The sequence below is a fragment of the Canis lupus genome, chromosome 37 (assembly GCF_003254725.2).
Source record: "Canis lupus dingo isolate Sandy chromosome 37, ASM325472v2, whole genome shotgun sequence".
Lineage (NCBI taxonomy): Eukaryota > Metazoa > Chordata > Mammalia > Carnivora > Canidae > Canis > Canis lupus.
Window position 1 is genome coordinate 7,189,582 of NC_064279.1, and position 21,530 is coordinate 7,211,111.

At 44.5% G+C, this 21,530-nt stretch overlaps 1 protein-coding gene across 15 annotated transcripts in view; it reads right to left on the reverse strand.

Moving 5' to 3' along the window:
* The window catches only part of ANKRD44 (ankyrin repeat domain 44), a 362,773-nt gene extending 341,945 nt beyond the window's left edge, over positions 1–20,828 (reverse strand). For 5 of the 15 annotated variants that reach the window (XR_003134598.3, XR_003134599.3, XR_007408878.1 and 2 more), the window contains exon 1: positions 20,496–20,824. Coding sequence is in view for 9 of the 15 variants with exons in the window: in XM_025442115.3 (XP_025297900.1) it covers positions 20,496–20,522 (27 nt within the window). In the remaining 6 variants the exon portion in view is untranslated. Of the gene's footprint in view, positions 1–20,495 lie in introns of all 15 variants that reach the window. The other 10 variants (XR_007408879.1, XR_003134597.3, XM_025442117.3 and 7 more) reach the window with 5 other exon arrangements.
* Positions 20,829–21,530: the final 702 nt, after the last annotated feature.

Genomic DNA, 21,530 nt, shown 5'->3' on the forward strand with positions numbered 1-21,530 from the left:
GAATTTTATATCTAGATATTCCACCTCATTTTTTTGCAAAGTAACTGTCCAGATATAATATCATTTTTCAATTCATGAAATCAGGGGACTTCTTAGCTAATTCAGAGATTAACAAACAAACCAAAGAAGCTGTCAGATGTACTCCCTCAAGCAACTGGTTTACCAAAAAAATCAGCTATAAAGCAGGATCTGGTCTTTTAAAACAAGAAACTACTTTTGAATACATCAAATTCTAATTAAATTTTAAAATCTAAGGAAGAACACCATTACAAATATCCTGCTATTATTCAATCAGTTGCACAGAGTGGAATATAAGGAGGGCACACAGAAACCTGATTCCACATGCCTGAGAGGAAGTCTTCATGAACACCAAATAAAGCTTCAAATGTTGGAGAAATAAGCTGCTCAAATGTTCATATGCACAAAACCGACTTTTCATCAAGTATCTACATACTAGAATTGTCCTACAGAAACACAGAGACCATGAAAGAAATGTTGGAACTCATGGTTCATTAATTTCCAACATGTTTTAAGTGAGAATGTATATAAAGACCTATTGCATATCTTTCTACCTTACATTTAAAAGTCAAACTTTTAACACATAGTAGCCTAGTTTTTCATAATTCCAAACATATGTTTTCAAAGGCGATCTCTACTGCCTATGAGACTTGACCAATGTGTCTGTCGTTCACAGTGGAGTTGACCCAGTGGCCCATCCTTGACCAACTGACGGGACTATCAGGGCATGGGAATGCAGGTCACCAGCTGCGATGACATCAGCTCCCCCAGGGTTGCCTCTCTAGAGTTATGGGCTTCACAAGGCAGTCCTGTACCCCTGGAATCCATGAAGACTTTGTGAGAGGTCTGCAGGCACGGGGTGCTCTGTGGGTATCATGTTCTAGATCCCCAGCTTCCGCAGGCACACACTGCTAAAAGGTAGGTAGGTGCCTGTGGTTGAGGAGTCATGCTGCTGTTTTTTCACACTCTCCTCTTCATGATCTTCCCTCAAAAGGTAGATTTACTTCTCACTCATTCTGATTCTGACCAAGGGAATTGCCCCTAAGGTGTAAAAATGTCCTGGTAGCAAAGAAAGCATTCAAGGTACTTGAGTCAGGACAACTTCCTTGAATTCACACCTCCCTTCCTTCAATTAACTTTCTTTACTCATCATTCCGGCAAATAAGTTATGGAGGGTATCCATAAATACATAAACTAACTTAAGACAAGAAAGCAAGCCTCATCAAGAGATAAACACACTTCAGATAAGAATGACTGACTCGGCATGTCTTAATGATTTATCAGTCTTTGCAATATATTTATGTTTTGATACATGGTAGTGTAATAATTATTACAAAGATAAACTCAATCCAGAAAGTTATTTAACTCTTAGCACCCTAGGATCATATTTTTATTGCAAATTAAAAACAGGATCACCAGGGGTTTTCAATATATTATATTTGGATAAAATTCTGTGTGAGGAAGTTGAATGGAATTATGAGTTCAAAGAGAAAAAGGAACAATGTAAAATTTCCAACTATTAAAGAAGTGCGTGCCTGTGCGTTTCATAAGTGATGACGGAGCACATCAAATCACACTAGTGTTTAAATTCCATTCAAAAAAAAAAACAAAAATAAATAAATAAAATAAATAAATTCCATTCAAAACAACTCAAACAGCAATACAACATTTTCATTTTAAAAGTCAATATTTACCTTCTACCAGGAACTCTATCCTTTGCACCATTCTAACTTTATGATGGAAAACTTCAGATGTCAACCTAGAAACTGTGCAAAGAGATACACAGTTTGCAAAAACCCTTTTGGAGGTAGAAGTTGGGGGTAAAAATGTTGCAGAGCTGCTCAGGAGCATCAGCAGATGGCCCAGGGTAGCCCAGCCTTCTGTCCACCCCGCATCAGTGTTGGGAATCTTACTCTGCCTCCGTTGGGCTCAACTAAGTTAGAGACTCAAACCAAGAACCCACATTAACAGTCACTTCCTATGCAAGTCTTTAAACCACTGTCCCAGTTAAAGCCAGTCTAAACTCTTACAATTACAAAAAAGAAAAGGAAAGAAAAGAAAAGAAAGAAAAAAAAGAAAAGAAGAAAAGAAAAGAAAAGAAAAAAGATAATAAGCAATTGTTTCTTTTTTTGTCCTATTTTCTTGATTGGAGAGGGGAGGGAGCTGTTTCAGGTCTGTTCATGAACCAACACACAGAGCTATCAGTCACACAATTCTTTTTTTTTTTTTTAAGATTTTATTTATTAATTCATGAGAGACACCGAGAGAAAGGCAGAGACACAGGCAGAGGGAGAAGCAGGCTCCATGTAAGGAGCCTGATGCAGGACTCGATCCCAGGACCCCAGGATCATGACCTGAGCCAAAGGCAGGCAATCACTGAGCCACCCAGGTGCCCCCAGTCACACAATTCTTTTTTTTTTTTTTTTTTTTACACAATTCTTGGTTGTACATATTTACCTAGAAAAAAATCCACCAAAACAACTTGGCAATATTTTCCACTACTGATCCTTTCACTCGGGCTATTTATATAACAAAAAAATTAATCACGTCCTATCTTTCGTATCCTCGTGGTAAAGATTCCAGGATGAGGAAAGAAGGTAAACAGTTAAGGAACTGAGAATCACGGCCGGGAAGGAGGAGACACAGCAGCAGAAACTGGCACTGGATCATTCATTCATTCAACAGTCACTGCTAACCTAAACTCAGGGTAACCACAGCCCTGCATACTAAAAAGTAGGGGTGCAAACATTCCCCCCCAGAAGTGAACGGCAAATAAATGGCTTAGCTCCAACCTTCCCAAGCCACACACTAATCAAGGAGCTAAAAACAGATTAAAACCAGAAGTGAGAGGCTCAACAGAGAAACTCGTCCCCTTCCATGTAAGAAGGAAAATGAAAGTGCTCATTAGATACATCTGCATTTAGACACATCTAAAGATTAGGCAGTTCTGTGACAAACATTCCCTTCAGATGGCAATTCCAGATACTTCTCATGAAATTCTAAGAAAGAAAAGAGAGCACATTGTGAAGGTATTTTGGGGGTGAGGGCGTGGGAAAGCCTCTGCGTTTCAACACAGTTACCAGTTACAAGTGTTTTCAAACAAGAACGAAAGTTCCACGGCCTTCTGCATATCAAGAAGTTCTTCACCCAAAGGGGAACCATGAGGCAATACCCTTTATACCCTTTTGGCCCTGCGCACAATGGGCTCCCTCTTCTAGACCAACTTTGAAGTGGGTGATACATTCTAATCTAGATAATGCGAATGATATGATACTAGACCCACATAACAATTCCCGGGGCAGCAGACTTCAGTGTTCTTTCATGGGGCGTTTATACAGTATTTCAGCCTATATCCTAAATATAACTGCAGAAATGACATGTGATTTTACAAGAGGTGTTTAAGAATAGGATAGGCAAATGAACCACACCTCAAACTGAGCCAGGAAAAACAAGATCTCTACCCCACTAAGAGTCAGCAAGCCAAATAACAACCACTGGCCTCAGTTTTTCCCTCTGAAAAATGGGAATTTTACCATTGTGTTCACGTCCTGTCTCCTCCAGATAATTTATGATATTGCTCAGAAAATACTGCAGGTCTTTAGAGGGCTTAGGTATTGAGTCCATGTTTTCTAAAGTTATACACATTACATGAATTTCTCTACAAATCTTCTTTATCAACAAGTATCTTCAGTCTTAATTCTTTCTCTCCAGAGAATCAAGAGAGAAAAATAAAGCTAACTTTTGGATGAAAGATCACATGTTGACCGACCTCCCTTCCGCCCCTCACTAACCAGCTCAAGGGGCCCATCTTCTTCCAAGATCAAAAGGAACTCTAGGCCTAGAAGGAGTTTGAGAATAACTCAAATGACTTTGGAAGTACAAGAGTGGGAGACAGACATGAACACTGGAAGCATGCATACACACACACTCACTCACCTGAACCCATAACTCACACCCCAATTACCAGACTTAGCTTCAGAGAGAACTTTCTAGAATAGTGAGAAATATTAGATAAGTAGATATTATGGATCTTTTAATTTTATAATTTCCATTTGTAATAACTGAGTATATCTTCAAAATATATTTTTTTTAATTTTTATTTATTATTTGTGATAGTCACAGAGAGAGAGAGAGAATGAGGCAGAGACACAGGCAGAGGGAGAAGCAGGCTCCATGCACCGGGAGCCTGACGTGGGATTCGATCCCGGGTCTCCAGGATCGCACCCTGGGCCAAAGGCAGGCGCCAAACCGCTGCGCCACCCAGGGATCCCAAAATATATATGTTTAATTGCTCTAATTGGCATTCCATAAAATTAAAGCTAATTCCATCCCTATATTAATCTAGACTGTCCACCCAAAAAAGCTAAAAATAGTATTTTTAGCACACAATGGGAAATAGAAAATATTAAGATTTCTCTTTCACTCTCCAATATAAGAGGTAAAGTTCTCCTCCCCCATCGTGGATTTTGGAGAACATCAAAAGTACATTTTAACTGTTCCTGAGTCCACATCTGGAGTTTAAAAATCCAGTTTAAAAGGCAAATGATTTAAAATACAAACATATGGCTTTCTTCTCTACAGTGATTCCTAAAGGGAGAGAAAAAAAGTCTGAGTACAAACAAACTATTGTTTTAAAGGGGATTTTTCTTTTTAATTAAAAACACACCAAGAAGGCTAACTAAGCTTCTACTTTCTCCTGGAGAAAATAATAGAAGCAAGAATTACCATATTAATCTAATTAAATCTAGATCAGAGTACAGCATAGGTAATACAAAGACAACACTCAATTTCTGAAGAGTGTGGTCCCAAGTCTGTGCTTGGGTTAGAGTGCTTCACTTGTGCTTCACTTTTTTCTGTGAAGAGCCAGATAGTAAATGTTCTGTTTTGCCAGCCATGCAGGCTCTGTGGCAATGACCTAACTCCACTCTTGGGGCCCCAAAGCAGCCACAGACAACACTGGAAGACACGAGGGAGGCTGTGTTCCAAGACGATTTTATGGATGGATACTGAAATTTTAATTTTATATCATTTTCACGTGTCTCAAAATATTATCCTTTTGATCTTTTTCAACCATTTACAAACATAATAAATTAATTAAATAAATAAATAAAATAAAATAATAAAATAAAAATAAAAACCTAAAAGCTATTCTTAGCTGACAGGCCATATAACAAGAGGCCTCAAACTTGATTCGGCCTGTGGACGGACAGTCGTCTCCCAGCCTCCACGTCAGAGCCACCAAGGCTGGAGCAGCTGTTGGCTCATCTAACCCATGTCGTCGTTCCTTAGTGGAAACTGAGGCCCAGAGAGGTGTGATGTCTCCCAGGGTCTCACAGCCAATTCCACTAGAAAGGGAGGGAAGCATTAGCTCTCCGGAAAAGCTCCCTGAGGCCTTAAAGGAGTGACATTCACCATGGAAAGTAACATGGGCAGTCTCCCTCCATTCTCAATGCCTTCCCTCTTTTTTTTAACATGTATTTATTTATTTGAGAGAGAGAGAGCATGCACACACGTGTGGTGGGGATGGAGGGGCAGAGGGAGAGGGAGAGAGAAACTCAAGCAGAGTCTATGTTAAGCGCAGAGCCTGACTCGGGGCTTGATCTCACCACCCTGAGAGCATGATCTGAGCCAAAACCAAGAGTCGGACACAACCTACCGCACCACCCAGGAGCTCCTCCCTCTTTTTTAAAAAATGTATTTCTCTCCTATTTTTTTTCTTTAGTATGCTCTTTATTCTTTTTAGTACCACTCTCATTTTCATTTTCCTGTGACTCTTTTTATTTTGCCCTACACCTTAACCAGATATATCTCAAAATGAAATACATCTTGGAATTAAAACATTTATGGGGTACCTGGCTGGCTCAGTCTATGGAGTATGCAACCCTTGATCTTCAGGTTGTAAATTCAAGTCCCACACTGGGTGTAGAGATTACGTAAAAAGATAAAAATCTTTTAAAATAAAAGGATTAAGACATAGACATGTACGTAATGATGTTTCACTTACTTTCTTTTTATTTTTTTTTCTTACTTTCTTTTTAAATTTCATTTGGTAGTTTAAAAAACAGATTCCAAATTAAAGCAACTTTTTACAAAGAATTCTTCTTCTGACTTTTTCATCACTTTTTTTTTCAGAGAAATGTATGGCTTTCTGTTATATGCTCATTCAAGACTTGAAACCTTAATGTTTCTCAGAAACTCTCCCGTGATGATTTTTTATGAAGATTGGTCTATCAACTATTTTGTTCTTACACACTTCCTCAAAAAGACATGGTTTTATACTTCTGTGAAGAGGAAGTGGCATTCTTAAAAGTAATTCTCAGTTCTTTTTGACAACTTAAATCAAGAATGATTGCAAACTCTTCAGAATTCTTTCAACACACATGTATTCTCCTAGATCCATCTAAACATAAAATTCAAATAAATAAATAAATAAATAAATAAACATAAAATTCTTCAGCTGAACAAAACAAGTCAATTCATTCATTAAAGCCAAAATGAAAGAAAAATGTACTTCCTAAAGTTGTAGGAACCAAAATGCTACAATGCAAATCTAAGTGTGGAGATTTCACACAAAATTAAAACCAACAGAAACACCTTCTACCAATGCTGTTTAAGTTAGAGATTTAAGAACAAGTGGGGTAAGGCGCCTGGGTGGCTCAGCGGTTGGGTGTCTGCCTTCGGGTCAGGTCGTGGTTCCAGGGTGGTGCTGCCCGAGTCCCACATCAGGCTCCCTGCAAGGAACCTGCTTCTCCTGCCTGTGTCTCTGCCTCTCTCTCTGTATTTCATGAATAAATACATAAAATCCTTAAAGGAAAAAAAAAAAAAAAGACCAGATAAATGGTTATAAATTTAAAACAAAAAAATAATTAAAATCATATTCTCATAGAATTGAAATTGACCCTAGAGAACATTTTAATTTGACAAATGAAGAATCAACCAGAAATTCAAGAACTATTTATTGAATTCACATAGGCCACTTACTGTACACAGACTTTTCCCACTTGATTGTCACAACTTCCCCATGAAGCAAGTATTATTATAACCACTTTTAAATCAAGGAAAGTTTTGTCATAGTTGTGCCTGAGACACCTAGTCAGGAGTAGAGATGTGCCTATAGTCTAGATCTTCAGACAGCAACTTTGGTATTCCCTTCACTATGCCACTCCCATGTAATTTTTTGGAAACTGTTCAGTGAGATGTCACATTTTAAAATATAGTATATAGAGTAGTTAGAGTACCCTAGGACCTGGATACTCTTTTGCTAAAGAGCAGAGCTCCTCAAAATAAGATTGTTTCTTCTGGCTGCTAAGAAAAGTAGCATGAGCTACTAAATGCTACACTTATTTTATGGGACCCAAGACTTCATTATACGGAGGTTCCAAAGATCAAAAACCCTGGTCAACTGGCTTCTGAATTACACATAACAAGACCATTTACTCAAGTTGCAACTGGCCATTTCTCAAGCCTACAATCTATTCTTAAATCTGGGCTCCATTAAGAAGAACATGGAAGGGGAGCACCCGGGGGACAAAGCAGACTAAGCGTCCAACTCTTGGCTTTGGCTCAGGTCACGATCTCAGGGTGGGGAGATCGAGCCCCATCCATGTAGGGCTCTGCGCTCAGCACGCTCAGCACAGAGTCTGCTTGGCATTCTCTCTCCTCCGTCTGCCTCTGCCCCTCACATCTGAGCTCACACTCGAGCTCTCACACTCTCATGCTCTATACATGATTTTTTTTTTAAAAAAGAAAAGGATATGGAAGGATTTTCGCACTTGCAGAAATAAAGATATCTCTGCTTGCCTAAAAGCAACACTGAGATCCTTGAGGGCAACAGCCAAGTCCTACTTCCCCTTCAGGTAAGAAAAGAGGTGTGGCAACAAGGGTCATTAAAATTGAGACCTGTGATTGCCTGATGTCTTTTAAAACCTCCCAGTTGAGGGGCGCCTGGGTGGCTCAGTGGGTTAAGCCTCAGACTTCTGATTTCGGCTTCAGATCATAATCTCAGGGTTGTAGGATTGGTCCTGTGTGGGGCTCCGTGCTCGGTGAGGAATGTGCTCCTCTCCCTACCTCTCTCTCCTTGCCCCTCCCCCCGCTCGCACACAAGCACGCTCTTTCTCTCTCTCTCTCTCTAAAATAAATAAAAATAAATCTTAAAAACATATATAAGTAAATAAAACTACCCAGTTTAAATAGAATCATGGTTTAAAAGCAATGTAACATCGGGGCACCCGGGTGGCTCAGTTGGTTAAACATCTGTCTTCAGCTCAGGTCATGATCTCAGGGTCCTGGGATCGAGCCTGGAGTCGGGGCTCCCCACTCAGAGGGAGCCTGCTTCTCCCTCTCCCTCTGCCCCTTCCCCTGCTTGTGCTCCCTCCCTCTCTCTCTCTCAAATAAAAAATAAATAAGATCATTTTTAACAAATTAATATAACATCATGATAAGCACCAGGTGATGTACGAACTGTTAAATCACTATATTGTACACCCAAAACTAATACAACACTGTACGCTCACTGGAATTTAAAAAAGAAAACTACAACAAAGTGACTTGGGACAACTCTAAATTCCCCTGGAAATACCTTACAACTGAAATAACTGTACAAAGATTGCCAAATGTAGGTCTTCCTAAAGGCCCCCAACTTGTGATTTTCAGGTAGAGACTCGAATATCCACCTCGAATTACCAGGGCCACTGAAAGTGAGTCAATAGATGCGTGAGCTTCACAACCAACTCAGGGCTATTTGCCTCTTTCTGGAGGCCACAAAACTAGCAGAATTGTATGCTTTTCTGACAATCAAAGAGGATCCTAACAACTCTACTGAAGGTGTTCTATCAGGGTGACAGTAGAGAGCTTAGAAGGGGCACAAAGGCACTGGGGGTTATTCTGTATGTTAGTAAATTGAACACCAATAAAAAATAAATTAAAAAAAAAAGAAGGGAAAAAAAAAAAAAAAAAGAAGGGGCACAAAGGGAGGAGGAAGAAGTAAACTGAAAGGAAAATAAAAAAGCTTCCAAAAAGAGTGAGTCACTAAAATATTCGGGTGCCCTGGGCAAACGCGAAGGTTTTATGGTTTTGTTTTCTTGTTTTGTAAGATAAAGACTTTCTTTTTCAACCTACCCACAGTACCATATTCATACTTTAAGGCATCAGATACCCAGGCAACATCCAAATTGCCCCAACTGTCTCACAGAAACGTGTTTAAGTTTGTTTGAATCAGAATCCAAATCCATTCGCTGCAATTAGTTTGCACTAGAATTAGGGTCTTAATTCTCATTGATCTATTTCCCCTCCCCCTCCCTCTTTTTATCTCGCAGTTGATTTTTATTAGTTTGGGAGGTAGAACTTACTGATTGACCAGGGGCAGAGAACACCCATCACGCGCCCTCCCTACTGCCCATCACCCAGCTACCCTACCCTCCAGCCACCCTCCGTCTGTTTTCTAGAGCTCAGCATCTCTTCTGGTTTGCCTCCCTCTCAATTTTCACCTTATTTTATTTTTCCTTCCCTTCTCCTATGTCATCGGTTTTGTTTCTTAAATTTCACATGAGTGAAATCATCTGATATTTGTCTTTCTCTGCCTGACTTATTTGTCTTAGCATAATATCCTCTAGTTCCATCTACGTCATCGTAAATGGCAAGGTTTCATTCTTTTGAAGGCTGAGAAATATTCCTGTGTGTGTGTGTGTGTGTGTGTGTGTGTGTGTACACCATGTCTTCTTTATCCATTCATCTGTCGCTGGACATCTCGGGTCTTTCCATATTTTGGCTATTGTTGACATTGCTGCTATAAACATTGGGGTCTATGAGCCCCTTCGAATCACAATGTTTGTATCCTTTGGATAAATACCTAGTAGCGCAACTCACAATTGATTTTTTAAAGAAATGAAATCACTTTTTTCCTGTGTATTCCCATAGTCTGGATTTTTTAAAGTGATTTTTAATAAAAATTTATAAGGTTGAAAACAGATCTTCTCCAGACCTACTACATTAATCTGTCAGTGTCGTGCACCATGAAGACCATTCATCCAGCCTCTTTCAATGAAGTTTAATATTCCAGGATACATATTTATCCACAAAATGTTGCCAGAACAAGAATATGTACAATATTCAAGTAGACGGTATGGTAGAGACATAAGGACCCATAAAGTAACACCTCCTCTTATGCTTCAATACTCCTTAGAACAAGATGGGATACAAACTCATTTTTTAAAGCTCATGCCTATCCAACACATGGAAACAATGAGTCTTGGCCAGACACAATTTATGTCTCCAGGAGAGGACATGCAGTACCTATCAGAGAAACTCAAGGAAAAATGATTTGTAAATACACAAATACCTCTCCTACCAAGTATACATGTTGAATATTTCTTTCCTTTTGTCTTCTGCTTTCCTAGAATGAACCCTCTGCTTCCGTAAATTCCGTCTTCAGGTTACCCGACAGGCACATCACTCACCTAGAATGCCTTCCATTCTCTTCTACTGTCTAAATCACTCCCTTCCTCTAGGATCACTGGACCCCCTCCAGCTCCCTGATGCCTTTCTTAGTAACTATTCCCATTTCTGGACTTCTGTACCCCCAGAATGTCATTTGTCCAGTCAGACTGTCCTATCTCACACAGTGGAAAAGCTGAGGTCATAGTACTATATGAACATAGGTGCATATACCTGGTTTGACAGGTTTTTCATATGCCACGTGCATTCAGTAAACATCTGCTTAGGGCCTTCCATCCACAAGGCATGCGATACCATCTCTAACAACACCATGAGCTCCATGAAGAAGGGAGCCTCTTGTGATACTACGCCTGTCTCAAGAGGCCAGAAGCACAAGAGCTAAGTATGGGCACCTGGGAGACAAGCTTGCCCAGATGTGAACCTCAGAGTCATGTGACCCTAAAGAGACCACTTAATCTCTCAATTCTCATTTTCCTCATCTGTCAAGTGGAATGATGACAGTCACTCCTTCATAGAGAAGTTGTCCAGATTAAACACCATAAAGCATGATTATTGTCTTACATCCTCCTTTCCAATTGGCTCTCTGGTTTCTAACCAGAAATTTTATTATACTTGTTCTTATCCATTGTGGAAAGAGGGGAGCACAGGACTCCACCAGAGTCACTGCCTTGGAGATGAAGTTTACTAAACAGATGCTGATTGCTTGAATACATAAAAGATACTCCACTTTGCAATGGGTCTCAGCATCCTTCCCCATAATATTTAGGGTCCACATCTCCCTTTTCCTAGTGTCACCCTGATACCTCCCCTATAAAGAAATGGAACCCACTGAGGACCAACTACAGTGCTAACCCACCCCCGCCACCAAAAGTTCAATTTAAAAAGATGAGATATGTAATCAGAAAAGAAGACAATATGTGATCTTTTATCTTTTGATGGGGCAGAAAGACTACTCCAAATTTTGTTTGAATGGAAATCCAATATCCCAGTGTACAGATGGAAGCTCTGTTTATAAAAGTTTTCTTATAGAAGTATTTTAAAAAAAAATAATAATAAAAAAAAATAAAAAAAAATAAAAAAAATAAAAAAAATAAAAAAAATAATAAAAAAATAATAAAAAATAAAAAATAAAAAAAAAGAAGTATTTTTAAGATCTTTGTTTGAGCACCTGAGTAAAAACATTTGAACATGTAGGTATATACATACTATACATACACACTCATCCATATTTATATCATTCACTAACCAACCTTTATTGGGCATTTACTATGTGCCTTATACCTTTCTAAGTGCTGAAGTTAACAGCAGTGAATGAACCAAGCTAACAAAACAACAGAAACCTCTGCCCTGTTATTTGTATCTCTTCTACACATAAGTTTTTGTTTTTATAAAAAAATAAAATATATGGTATGAGGGATAGATACTATGGAAAGAAATAAAGAAAGGGGACAAGAAATATGGCACAGGCGGTTGATACAGCATGGTCAGGAAAGGACTCGCTGAGAAGGTAACATGTGAGTAAAGATCTGAAAGGGATGAGGAGGAGCATGGAGACTTCTGGGGAAGACCTTCACAGGCAGCAGGAACATCAAGGGGTCTCAGGTAGGTGACTGGCGTGTTCACTGGATGGTGAGGAGGCCAGTGCTGGTGCCAAGCAGCCAGAGAGAGAAAGGAGAAGACACGGCTGGACAGGTGAGTGGAGGGGGGTGTGGTGAGCCACACTATGACTTCAGCTTCTCCTCTGTGAGATAGGACGGTCCGACTGGACAAATGACATGATCTGAGCATCAGTGTTCCATCACTCTGAAGGCTGTGCTGTGAGCAGAGTATCAAGGCTGGATGAGCAAGTCCAGTCAGAAGGTTGCTGCAATAGTCCAAGTGGTGGTTTGGCCAGGTGGTCAAAAGTGGGAAGGTGAACTGAGTGGATTTTTATAGTATTGGAGTATAAACACATATTTAGAATACACCCCAAAAATGAACATTTTAAAGGGTTTTAAATGAAATATGAATGCTGATATTTTCTTTCCCAAACTCAACAAGCCATCTTGCTCAGCTCTGGGGTAGAGGTACCCCTGGGTTTTGGCACCCCATGCTTTAGCAATAATGGGTTGATTGATTTGCCCCAATTTACCTGAATTTCTACCTGGCTTTCTATCCTGACACTTCCTCTGTGCTCACTTCCCATCTTTCTCTTCATCTTGACTATCTTAGATAGCAAAACAAGCTTCTTCTACAGACTGAGTATATCTACACACACACACAGGCTGTTGATTGCATGTGAGGATTCCCTCCTTGAGAAAGTCTGTGGTCACTGTGTCAACTGTACCCCATCTCTGGGTCCAACGGTTGGGAAACAGACTTTGTTAGACCCAGATGTTATTATGGAGCTCACTAAAATAGGATTATGGGGGGAACCCAGGCCATTTGCTAAAGCAGCATCTCTGAGGAAGGCTAAAGTGGGCACCAGCTCAGCACAGCTCACAACAGACAAACATGGAGTCTGCAAGAAGCACGAGGGAATTCTCACAGGGCCACACAGAGAGCAGCCACAAGGTTGTGTGTTCCTCGCCGAAACCAAGCTTCTGGAGATGCTGGATGACATTCTTGGGGAAAGGACCCCTGACGTTTAGGCAGACATGGGGTGTGTTTCTCAGACCTGGTCAAGTCTAGCTGCCACCACCACCCTGGGAGGCTGGAGGGGGAAAGGTGGAGGAGAGAACAAAAGTTCATGAGAGGCAGATACTTTTCAAACCAGACTCCATGAATTGAGATGAGATATGTGGGGCATTCCCTTAGACTGTTAGAACTTGAAAGAACATAGGGGATTTTCCAACCATCCACTCCTATTTTACAGACAAAGAAACTAAGGCCAGGACTTGCCCAAAGTCCTACAACTATTAGAAAAAGAACCATCATGAGTAGAATTCCGTCTTCTGATTCCCATCTAGTATTATTTTGAAAATAAACAAAAGCAATTTAACATTTAAACCTTTTTTTCTTTTTAACGCTGAAACCTTTGAGACAGATTGGAACTGTGAGGAAATTTTGTATGTCTAGGCCTCAGATGTTCTTACAAATCCCTCTAGTTTTACCAAGAGCTCTGGATACTCCCCTGGCACAGAATGGTCTCCTGCTCTTAAGGATATCTTAGAAAGTTCCACTGGGATGTTTATGACTCACAGGGTGGGAGTGAGGGAATTACAGACACATGAAGACCAAGAAATACAAGCAAGCATCGGCTTAGCAAAGCCTGAAAAAGTCCAAAGATGGACTATATACTTCCTATTTGCTTGGCCCAAGTAATAGAGTACTGAGTAAGTTTTCAGCTTCAAAAGGAAAGACAGATAAAAAGATTCTTAAAAATTATGAGTATCATGAAGAAAAACTCAACTCGTGATCATTAATTTCAACCTCGTGGGCTACCAAGTTTTTTACAGACTGGAACGCTGATGAGAGAAAATACCCACTCTCTCAACCTCTGAAGTCGAGCAGAAGCCAAAGATGATGTTGGTAAAAGGGTGCTAAAGGAATAATCAATAAAGCTGAGTCTTTATAAAATAAATAACCTTGCATTAGCTATCAAATGGGGGGAAGGGGTGGCCACAGGGCAGGAATCAGTTTGTAAATCATTGACATCTGTTAAAACCTTCTGGAATCTGAATTTAACTGCTTGACTTTGTTACCTAGGAAATTAAATTGGAGTTCCTCTGCAAATACGCCCTCCACGGCCACATCTGTGAAGAAGACTACAGTACGAACTGTAAACAGAGAGACTGAGTCACACAGGGAGCAGAATGGGAGGAGCCACGGCACCCGAAAGGCATCCAGTCCAACCTCTTCTCTTTACAAAGAACCACCTGAGGCCCCCAGAGCCTAATGTGACCTGCCAGGGGCTGGCTAATGCACCACATATGCCACCTCTCCTTACCTTATGCCCAAACATTGATCACTGATCATTACATTTCCCCTCATCCTCAGCTGTAAGAGCCAGAATGCTCCTGCCACCCCCTCAACCAAGCGGTCAGAACTGATGTATGAAATGAAAACCATTTTCCGACTCTGCACTTGCATAAGGTGATAAAGCAATCTTTGTAATAACTGCTCCAGTGCAAGCCTGACTCAAAAGAGAGTGACTAGCCTACTAATCACTGTCAGGCCTGGGGTGAGCAGACACAGAGTCTGTGTAGCGTGACCGTGCGTCCAGGTTTACCTGGGACACACCTGGTTCACACCTATTTTCTCAGCTTAATATTCAATAGGACCCCCATCAATTTCCAAGTTGTCCCAGAATGAATAAAAGGATATGGTCACCCGAATTCTTTGTAACTCCTAATCATCTACAAATATTTATAAATGTTTGTTTTTTGAGTACACGACATGTCAGGAAAAAAAACAATGAATCCATCACCAATAACCTTCCCATACAAAGGGGCTTTCAAATCATACTAAATCCAAATAATCTTTAAAAGGGCCTCAAGGATCACTACTGTCACCAATCTCTTACGTACTGAGCTTCTTTTTATTTTTTATTTTTTTTGTACTGAGCTTCAATATGGAATCTCCTGTGAGGAAAACAAAAAGGAAAGCCATAGGGGCCACCTAGCTGGCTAAATTAGTAGAGCATAGGACTCTTGATCTCAGGGTGGTGAGTTCAAAGAGCTTATTAAAAAAAAAAAGAAGAAGAAAGAAAGAAAGAAAGAAAAAAGGAAAGAAAAAGGAGAGCCATAGCTTACCAAGTTTGAAAACCACAGGATTATATCTCTCCAGCTCCTCCCTATTTTTTAAATTATTTCATGTTATACTTCATACTGAATATAATTTATATTATGTTGTTGAAACAGAAATCTTTTTAAAGAATGTTTCAGTCCTGCTTCTGGAACAAACAATTGTGTTTTTTGGAGTTTATATTTGCTCCCTATGTAGAGGAAAAGAGGAAGTAAAAGTTGAAACCTTAAAAGAAAAAAAAAGGCATGTGCTGCTGGGTTTACACTAGAGCAGTCAGTCATTTATTTAAGAGACACATAAATTCAGTTTATTTGGAAAAGTCACTGGTCTAAACAGCACAGTTGTTAGGTTTGTGGTCAAGAGAAAGCTACTGATATCATCGTGTGGAAAGTTTAAAAATTTTACCTGGCTACTCAGAAGACTAGAAGTTTCTGTATCAAGATGTCAGGAGTAGTTCTGAGTACAGAGACTGCAGATGGTTTCTACTGTTTGTTTTTGCGTATCTAGCTTACTGATTTTTCTACAACGATCATAGTTTATTTGTTAATGACCAAGGACCAAGAAAAAAAATCCCCAAGCTCCCAATCAACAGGTCTTTCAGCATGTTGGGGAGGTGGAGAAGCAAACAGGATAAGCCGGGCCCAAGTATGGCAGGAGCAGAGGCCTCAGAACAGCTCCTAACTCAGACAGGCCTGGGTCTGACCCCAAGAGCAAGGAGGAGTGTGGGGGTGCAGCTCGCCCAGTGGCTTCCTGGTAATTAAGAGCAAGCACCCATGGGTCCTACGACTGCGCTGACCTTTCAACTATTAAAAGTATAGCCTTGTGGTTAGAGCCCCACCTGTGCGATCAGACTGCCAGGGTAGGACCTGGTGCTCGCTCAGTGGGTGTATGACCTTGAACAAGTCAATTAGCCCCTCTATTCCTGTTTTCTCATCTATAAAATAGGAATCACACTGCCACCTACCTCCTAGTGTGGCTGTGAGGATTAAAAGAGATGATTCACCGTAAGGGCCCAACATTCAAGATCACAATAAATGTAAGCCAGTATGAGGTCTCTGCCAGGAAACACCAGCCCTCAAGTGCACTCCCCAAATCACGTGACTGGATCCCAAAACACTAAAGAAGGGTCCAAAGAATAAAGCCTTTCTTTTCCCGTCTTTGCTGAAGGCAGGACCACAGCATCGTGTTTGCTATAAACCCAGAAGGATGAGGGCAGCCCTATAAAACACACAACATGTCCCCAAGGCCCCACACTGCGAGCTAGAAATCCTGCTTTCAAAGTTACAGAATTTCTAGTTTCTTGCCACTGCCACAGCTGCCAGCCACTGCCTTTGGCAAGGAGATGGGTGACTCAAGTGTGAGCGAGGACTTGGCAAGGGGACACCTAGCCAGAAGGCCTCCAGGCAGGAAGCTCCAAAAGGGCCACCTGCTGAAACGGTTTGTCTATAGGCAGCCCTTGAGATAGAGGTGACATTCTGCTGTCACTAGCAAATTCAGATAAGAATAGTGAACATCTCAAAGGTCCAAAAGAACTTATCATTTGGGCTTCTTAACTCTGAAGAGCTTTATGGGAGGGCGGGGAGGGCAGGCTGCAGATAGGATCAGACACTAAAAATCACCGGAGTACCTTAACCAGACATAACGAGCAGCCGCCAAAAGTTCAATAGCAAACCAAATTACAAAGAGTTTCATGGCTATCTTACACTAAATCTACATTTGTATGAAACAGAACTTCCTTTCCCAAACTTTAAAGTCACCTCTCTTTATCAAAGATATAAAGAAACCTCCTAATGTCCAACCAAGAGGAAGTAATTACATTATTTTTTTAAGGTTTTATTTATTTATTCATGAGAGATAGAGAGAGAGGCAGAGACACAGGCAGAGGGAGAAGCAGGCTCCATGCAGGGAGCCGGACGTGGGACTCGATCCTGGGTCTCCAGGATCACACCCTGGGCTGAAGGCGGCACTAAACCGCTGAGCCACCCAGGCTGCCCAATAATTACATTATTATATTAATTACACAGGCCAGTGTGTTCTATGCTGCACAGAGTGACCAACTCATCGTGGTTTGCCTAGAATTTTCCAAGCTTTAGTACCAAAAGTACCACATCCTGGGAAACCCCTCAGTTCTAGGCAAACCAAGATGATTGGTCCCCATAACATTGCAAGAAAAATGATGTTGTGCTGTCTGAAGAGGAAAAACAGAAGAGCACGGTTACAAATGCAGAAGTGCTAAATGCTAAGTTTGTTTGTAGCAACAGCTCCCAGTTCCTTCTCATAGTGAAAAAAAAAAAAGAGAGAGAGAGAATAAGTAATTAAAAAAAAAAAAAAAAACACTGGAAACAACACTTGCCTCTCCCTTTTTTAAAACTATCCCAAAACAGAGTTCAGAAGAGACGTTTCCTCCTCGCCCATGACTGAGGTGCCCATGCAGGACTGAGTGTGGACCTGGTGGCCGCCAGCAGCCCAGCCAGTCCCTGCACCCAGCAGCAGCAGCAGGACAGGAAATGTCATCTTCTTACATGCTTTCCTCTAGGCACATATAAAAACAAAGCAAGATGGTTTGTGATTCAGGTTATCAACAAGAAGAATGTGTCTGGGAGATCAGGATAGCAAGCTCAAAATCCAAGAGCCATGGTGAAAACCAAGAATCACTTCACAAACGGGCACTTGGGTGACTCAGTGGTTGAGCATTGCCTTGGGCTCAGGTCATGATCCTGGGGTCCTGGGATCCAGTCCCGCATCAGGATCCCCGCAGGGAGCCTGCTTCTCCTTCTGCTTATGTCTCTGCCTCTCTCTCTCTCTCTCTCTCTGTCCCTTGTGAATTAATAAATAAAATCTTCAAGAAAAAAAAAAAAAGGTGAGGGAGGAACTGAGAAGTGATTGTTTCACCAGCCGCTGAATGGAAAGTCAGGCACTCTTCTACAAACTCCACGGCACGAGCAAGACTCCAGGCAGGCTGGCCCCTGCCCACAACGACGAGTAGAACTCTTGGAGTAGGAATTTAAGCAAAGGATTTTTAAGCCTCTGGTGAGGTTAAGCATCAGTACCTAAGAATTTAGTTTCAAACTGAAAGGTAACACCATATAAGGCAAAAAAGACCACACACTTCCTGGACCTAAAGACACACAGAAACCTCCGTTGCTTACGACTCCACCCAGCCCAGACCACCTCCTCATCTCGCCTCCATCTGGCCTTGTCCCAAGATAGGGTGGCAAGTCTCAGGTGCTCCTGAACCCTTAGAACTCCTTAGATCCCTTTTATGCATCTGGAGATGGAGCCAAATGCAGGTTATATGACTCTTCATCTCCATGGCGATACTAGTTTCTTTGGAGAAGGGAGGAGATGTATTAGGAAACATTTTAAAAGACAAACCTCTTTGAAAGTCCTACTCGGATAAGTCCCAAAGAATAACTTTTCTTCCTAAAACCAAGAAATAAACTTTCTCCTAGGGTTGATCATGATTTAGGAGAGGACGCCTTCTTCTAATCCTTTCAACACGTCAAATGAGAAGACAGAGGTGTCTAACTCTCGCAAAAAGCACAGAAGTCTGGAAGGCAGGAGGCAGGCGCTAGTTCCAGCAATGCAGGCCAGTAGCTGCGGTCCTTGGGGACTGCATGCTTCCCTCATTCAGATCTCAGGTTCCCCATTTAAAAAAATAAAGGATTTGAGCTGAGATCATCCTCAGCATCTCTTCCTCCTCTAAAACTCTATGTGAAATTCTGTTGTGCGTGTGATTATAAAAAATAATGCCCCTTAGATCCATGTTTTGTACTTCGAAGATTTAGGAATTAAGAGACAAGTATAGTAACTTGGACCAGCAAGGACGACATGACCAGGGCCGCTTCAAACTGGAAGATTAAAAACACACACACACAAATGTCTAACAGTTGTCAAAGTATGTGACCAAAAAAGGTGGAGGGAATCCTTCTATCAACTTGCAAACACTTTTAAATGCTCTGGAACCAATGGCAACAAGTAGATGCCTCACAATTACCAGCTGTTCCTCCTGCTAAATTTAAGGGTAAGATGAATGTCAATTCAGTGATCTCTCCCCCACGGAAAGGGGGGTGGGGGGAGGCCTGTAAGTATTTAGGGCAAACAAAGCAAAATTTTGAATCTGAAAGACGTGAGAGCCCATCCTTCCGGTGACCGACCGCCTCTAGCTTGCGGGTGTTCTAACTGGGGACAGCGAGGCAGCAAGTGCAACCGGCTGGAGACGCAGGAGGTTTCGCACCACGGAGCAGCCCCTCTGCGGGGCGCCGAGGTCCAGCCTGCCTCCGGGCCCACCTGCACCCCCAAACAGTGCTCGTTTCACGACCCTCGAGTAAATGGCAGGAGGGGGGCGAGGGGAAGCCGCCCGGTCCCTTTCCTTCGCGGAAGGAGCTGCAGAGTTTTGTCACGCAGCTCGGCGGGCGCCTCTGAGTGCCGCCGCCCTCGGGGCAGCAAAGGCTGCAAAGGTGGGGCGTCCCCGTCGCCCAGACCCGCCGCGAGGACGCTCGGGGCTCCGCAGCTCCCCTGGGCGGGCGCCGGCCGGGACGGCAGCGGACAGACCCTCGGCGGGCGGGGACGGCGGGCGGGCCCGGGGCGCGCGACTGGAGCTCCCGGGGCACCTCGGCCGCCGCGCACACGCAGCCTCCGCGCCGCGGCGGGGGAGGTCGGGCCGTCCCGGGGAACCGACGCCCCAGACAGCCCGACCCCGGGGGCCGCGGGCCCGGCCGGCCTCCGCCGTGGCTCGGGGAAGGGTCCCCGGCTGCGAGCCGTCCGCCCGCTCCCGCCGCCGCCCTCCTTCCGGGCGGCCCCGGGGAGCCCCTCGAGCCTCCCCTCCCCCTGCCCGGCCGGGGCCCGCGCACACCGGCTTGCACCCGCGCGCACCCGCAGCCCCGCTTGCATCCGTGCGCCCGCGCACCCATGCACCCGCTTGCACCCGCACCCCCGCTTGCACCCGCTTGCACCCGCTTGCACCCGTGCACTCGCACAGCCGCGCGCACCCGCTTGCACCCGTGCACTCGCCCACCTGCGCGCACCCGCGCGCGCACCCGCCTGCACCCGCGCACCCGCGCGCCCGCACCCCGGCGGCGCCCCGGCCCCGGCCCCGGCCCCAGCGCTCGGGCGCGCCGCGGGCACCGGGCGGAGCGCGCAGCTCCGACGGCCCAGGGCGGGGACGGCGCCGCGGAGCCTCAGCCCCCCGCCTGGGGCGCAGCGGGCGGCCGCGCACAGCCCTCCCCGCCGCGCCGAGCCCGCAGCCCGCGCCGCGCCCCCGAGCCCGCCGTCCCCGCCGCCCGCGCCGCCGCCCCTACCTGGTCGGCGAGTTTGAGCACTGCCATTCTTCCGCCGCTCGGCGCGCGCGCATGCAGGTCCCCGGCCCGCAGATGTCACGCCGGGCGCCGGGGAAGCGGAAGGGACCGCCGGGGGAAGGGGGGGAATCTGGCTCCCGAATTTGACAGCCCTCCCCCTGCTCCTCCCCCGCCGCCGCCTCCTCCCGCCGAGAGGCCGACCCGGGCCGCCGGGCTCTGCAGCCGAGCCCGCCCGCCCGTCTACAGGAAGTGCCGGCTGCTGCCAGCCCGGCCGCCACTGACATCACCGCCGCCGCCTGCTCGGCCGCGCCGCCCGGGCCGACGCTGCCTCCTGCCGCCCGCAGCCCGGCCTCGCAGCCCGCGGCCCCCCGCGCCCCGCGCCCCCCGCCCCGCGCCCCGGAGAGCCGGCCCCCCCGCCCCGCGGCCGCACGGGGGCGCGCGGTTAGAGACGCCCCGCGCCCCCGCCCGCGCCCGCGCCCCGGCCCGCGCCCCCGCCCCGCGCCCCGCGCGCACACACACACGCGCGCGCGCACACACACACGCACACGCACGGACACTACCTGATGAGCCGCCCTTGCAGACGCAGGCCTCGCGGTGGCACTCCCAGGCCGCCAACTCCAACCGCAGGGACTCGGTCAACCGCACTTCTCCCTAATCCGGGGCCACATCCCACCCGGGGCAGGGATTGTAGCTCGGGGGCTTTTCTTTGTTCAGTGCGGGGAGGCCTTGGACACGTAGTAAGTCTTTAGCGAGTGTTGGTCAATCACTTAGGAGGGGGGCGGGGGGGCCGGGGCTGCAGCCCTTCCACCCTGTTCTCCAGCTACCTGCCAGCTAGACACAAACCCATCGTGAAGTTCAAACACTGGGTTCTGAGTTGGAGAGATGGAGGTGGAGCGGACTTCTTAGAGAAGACAAGGAGCCCTCAGTTAGATTGTCCTAAATTAATGGGGCTTTTTAGCATCGTCACCAGTCCTGGCTCATTCATTTCTACAAAATCCAGCTACCATGCTCTTCCACAAATAGAAGATTTCAGCCATC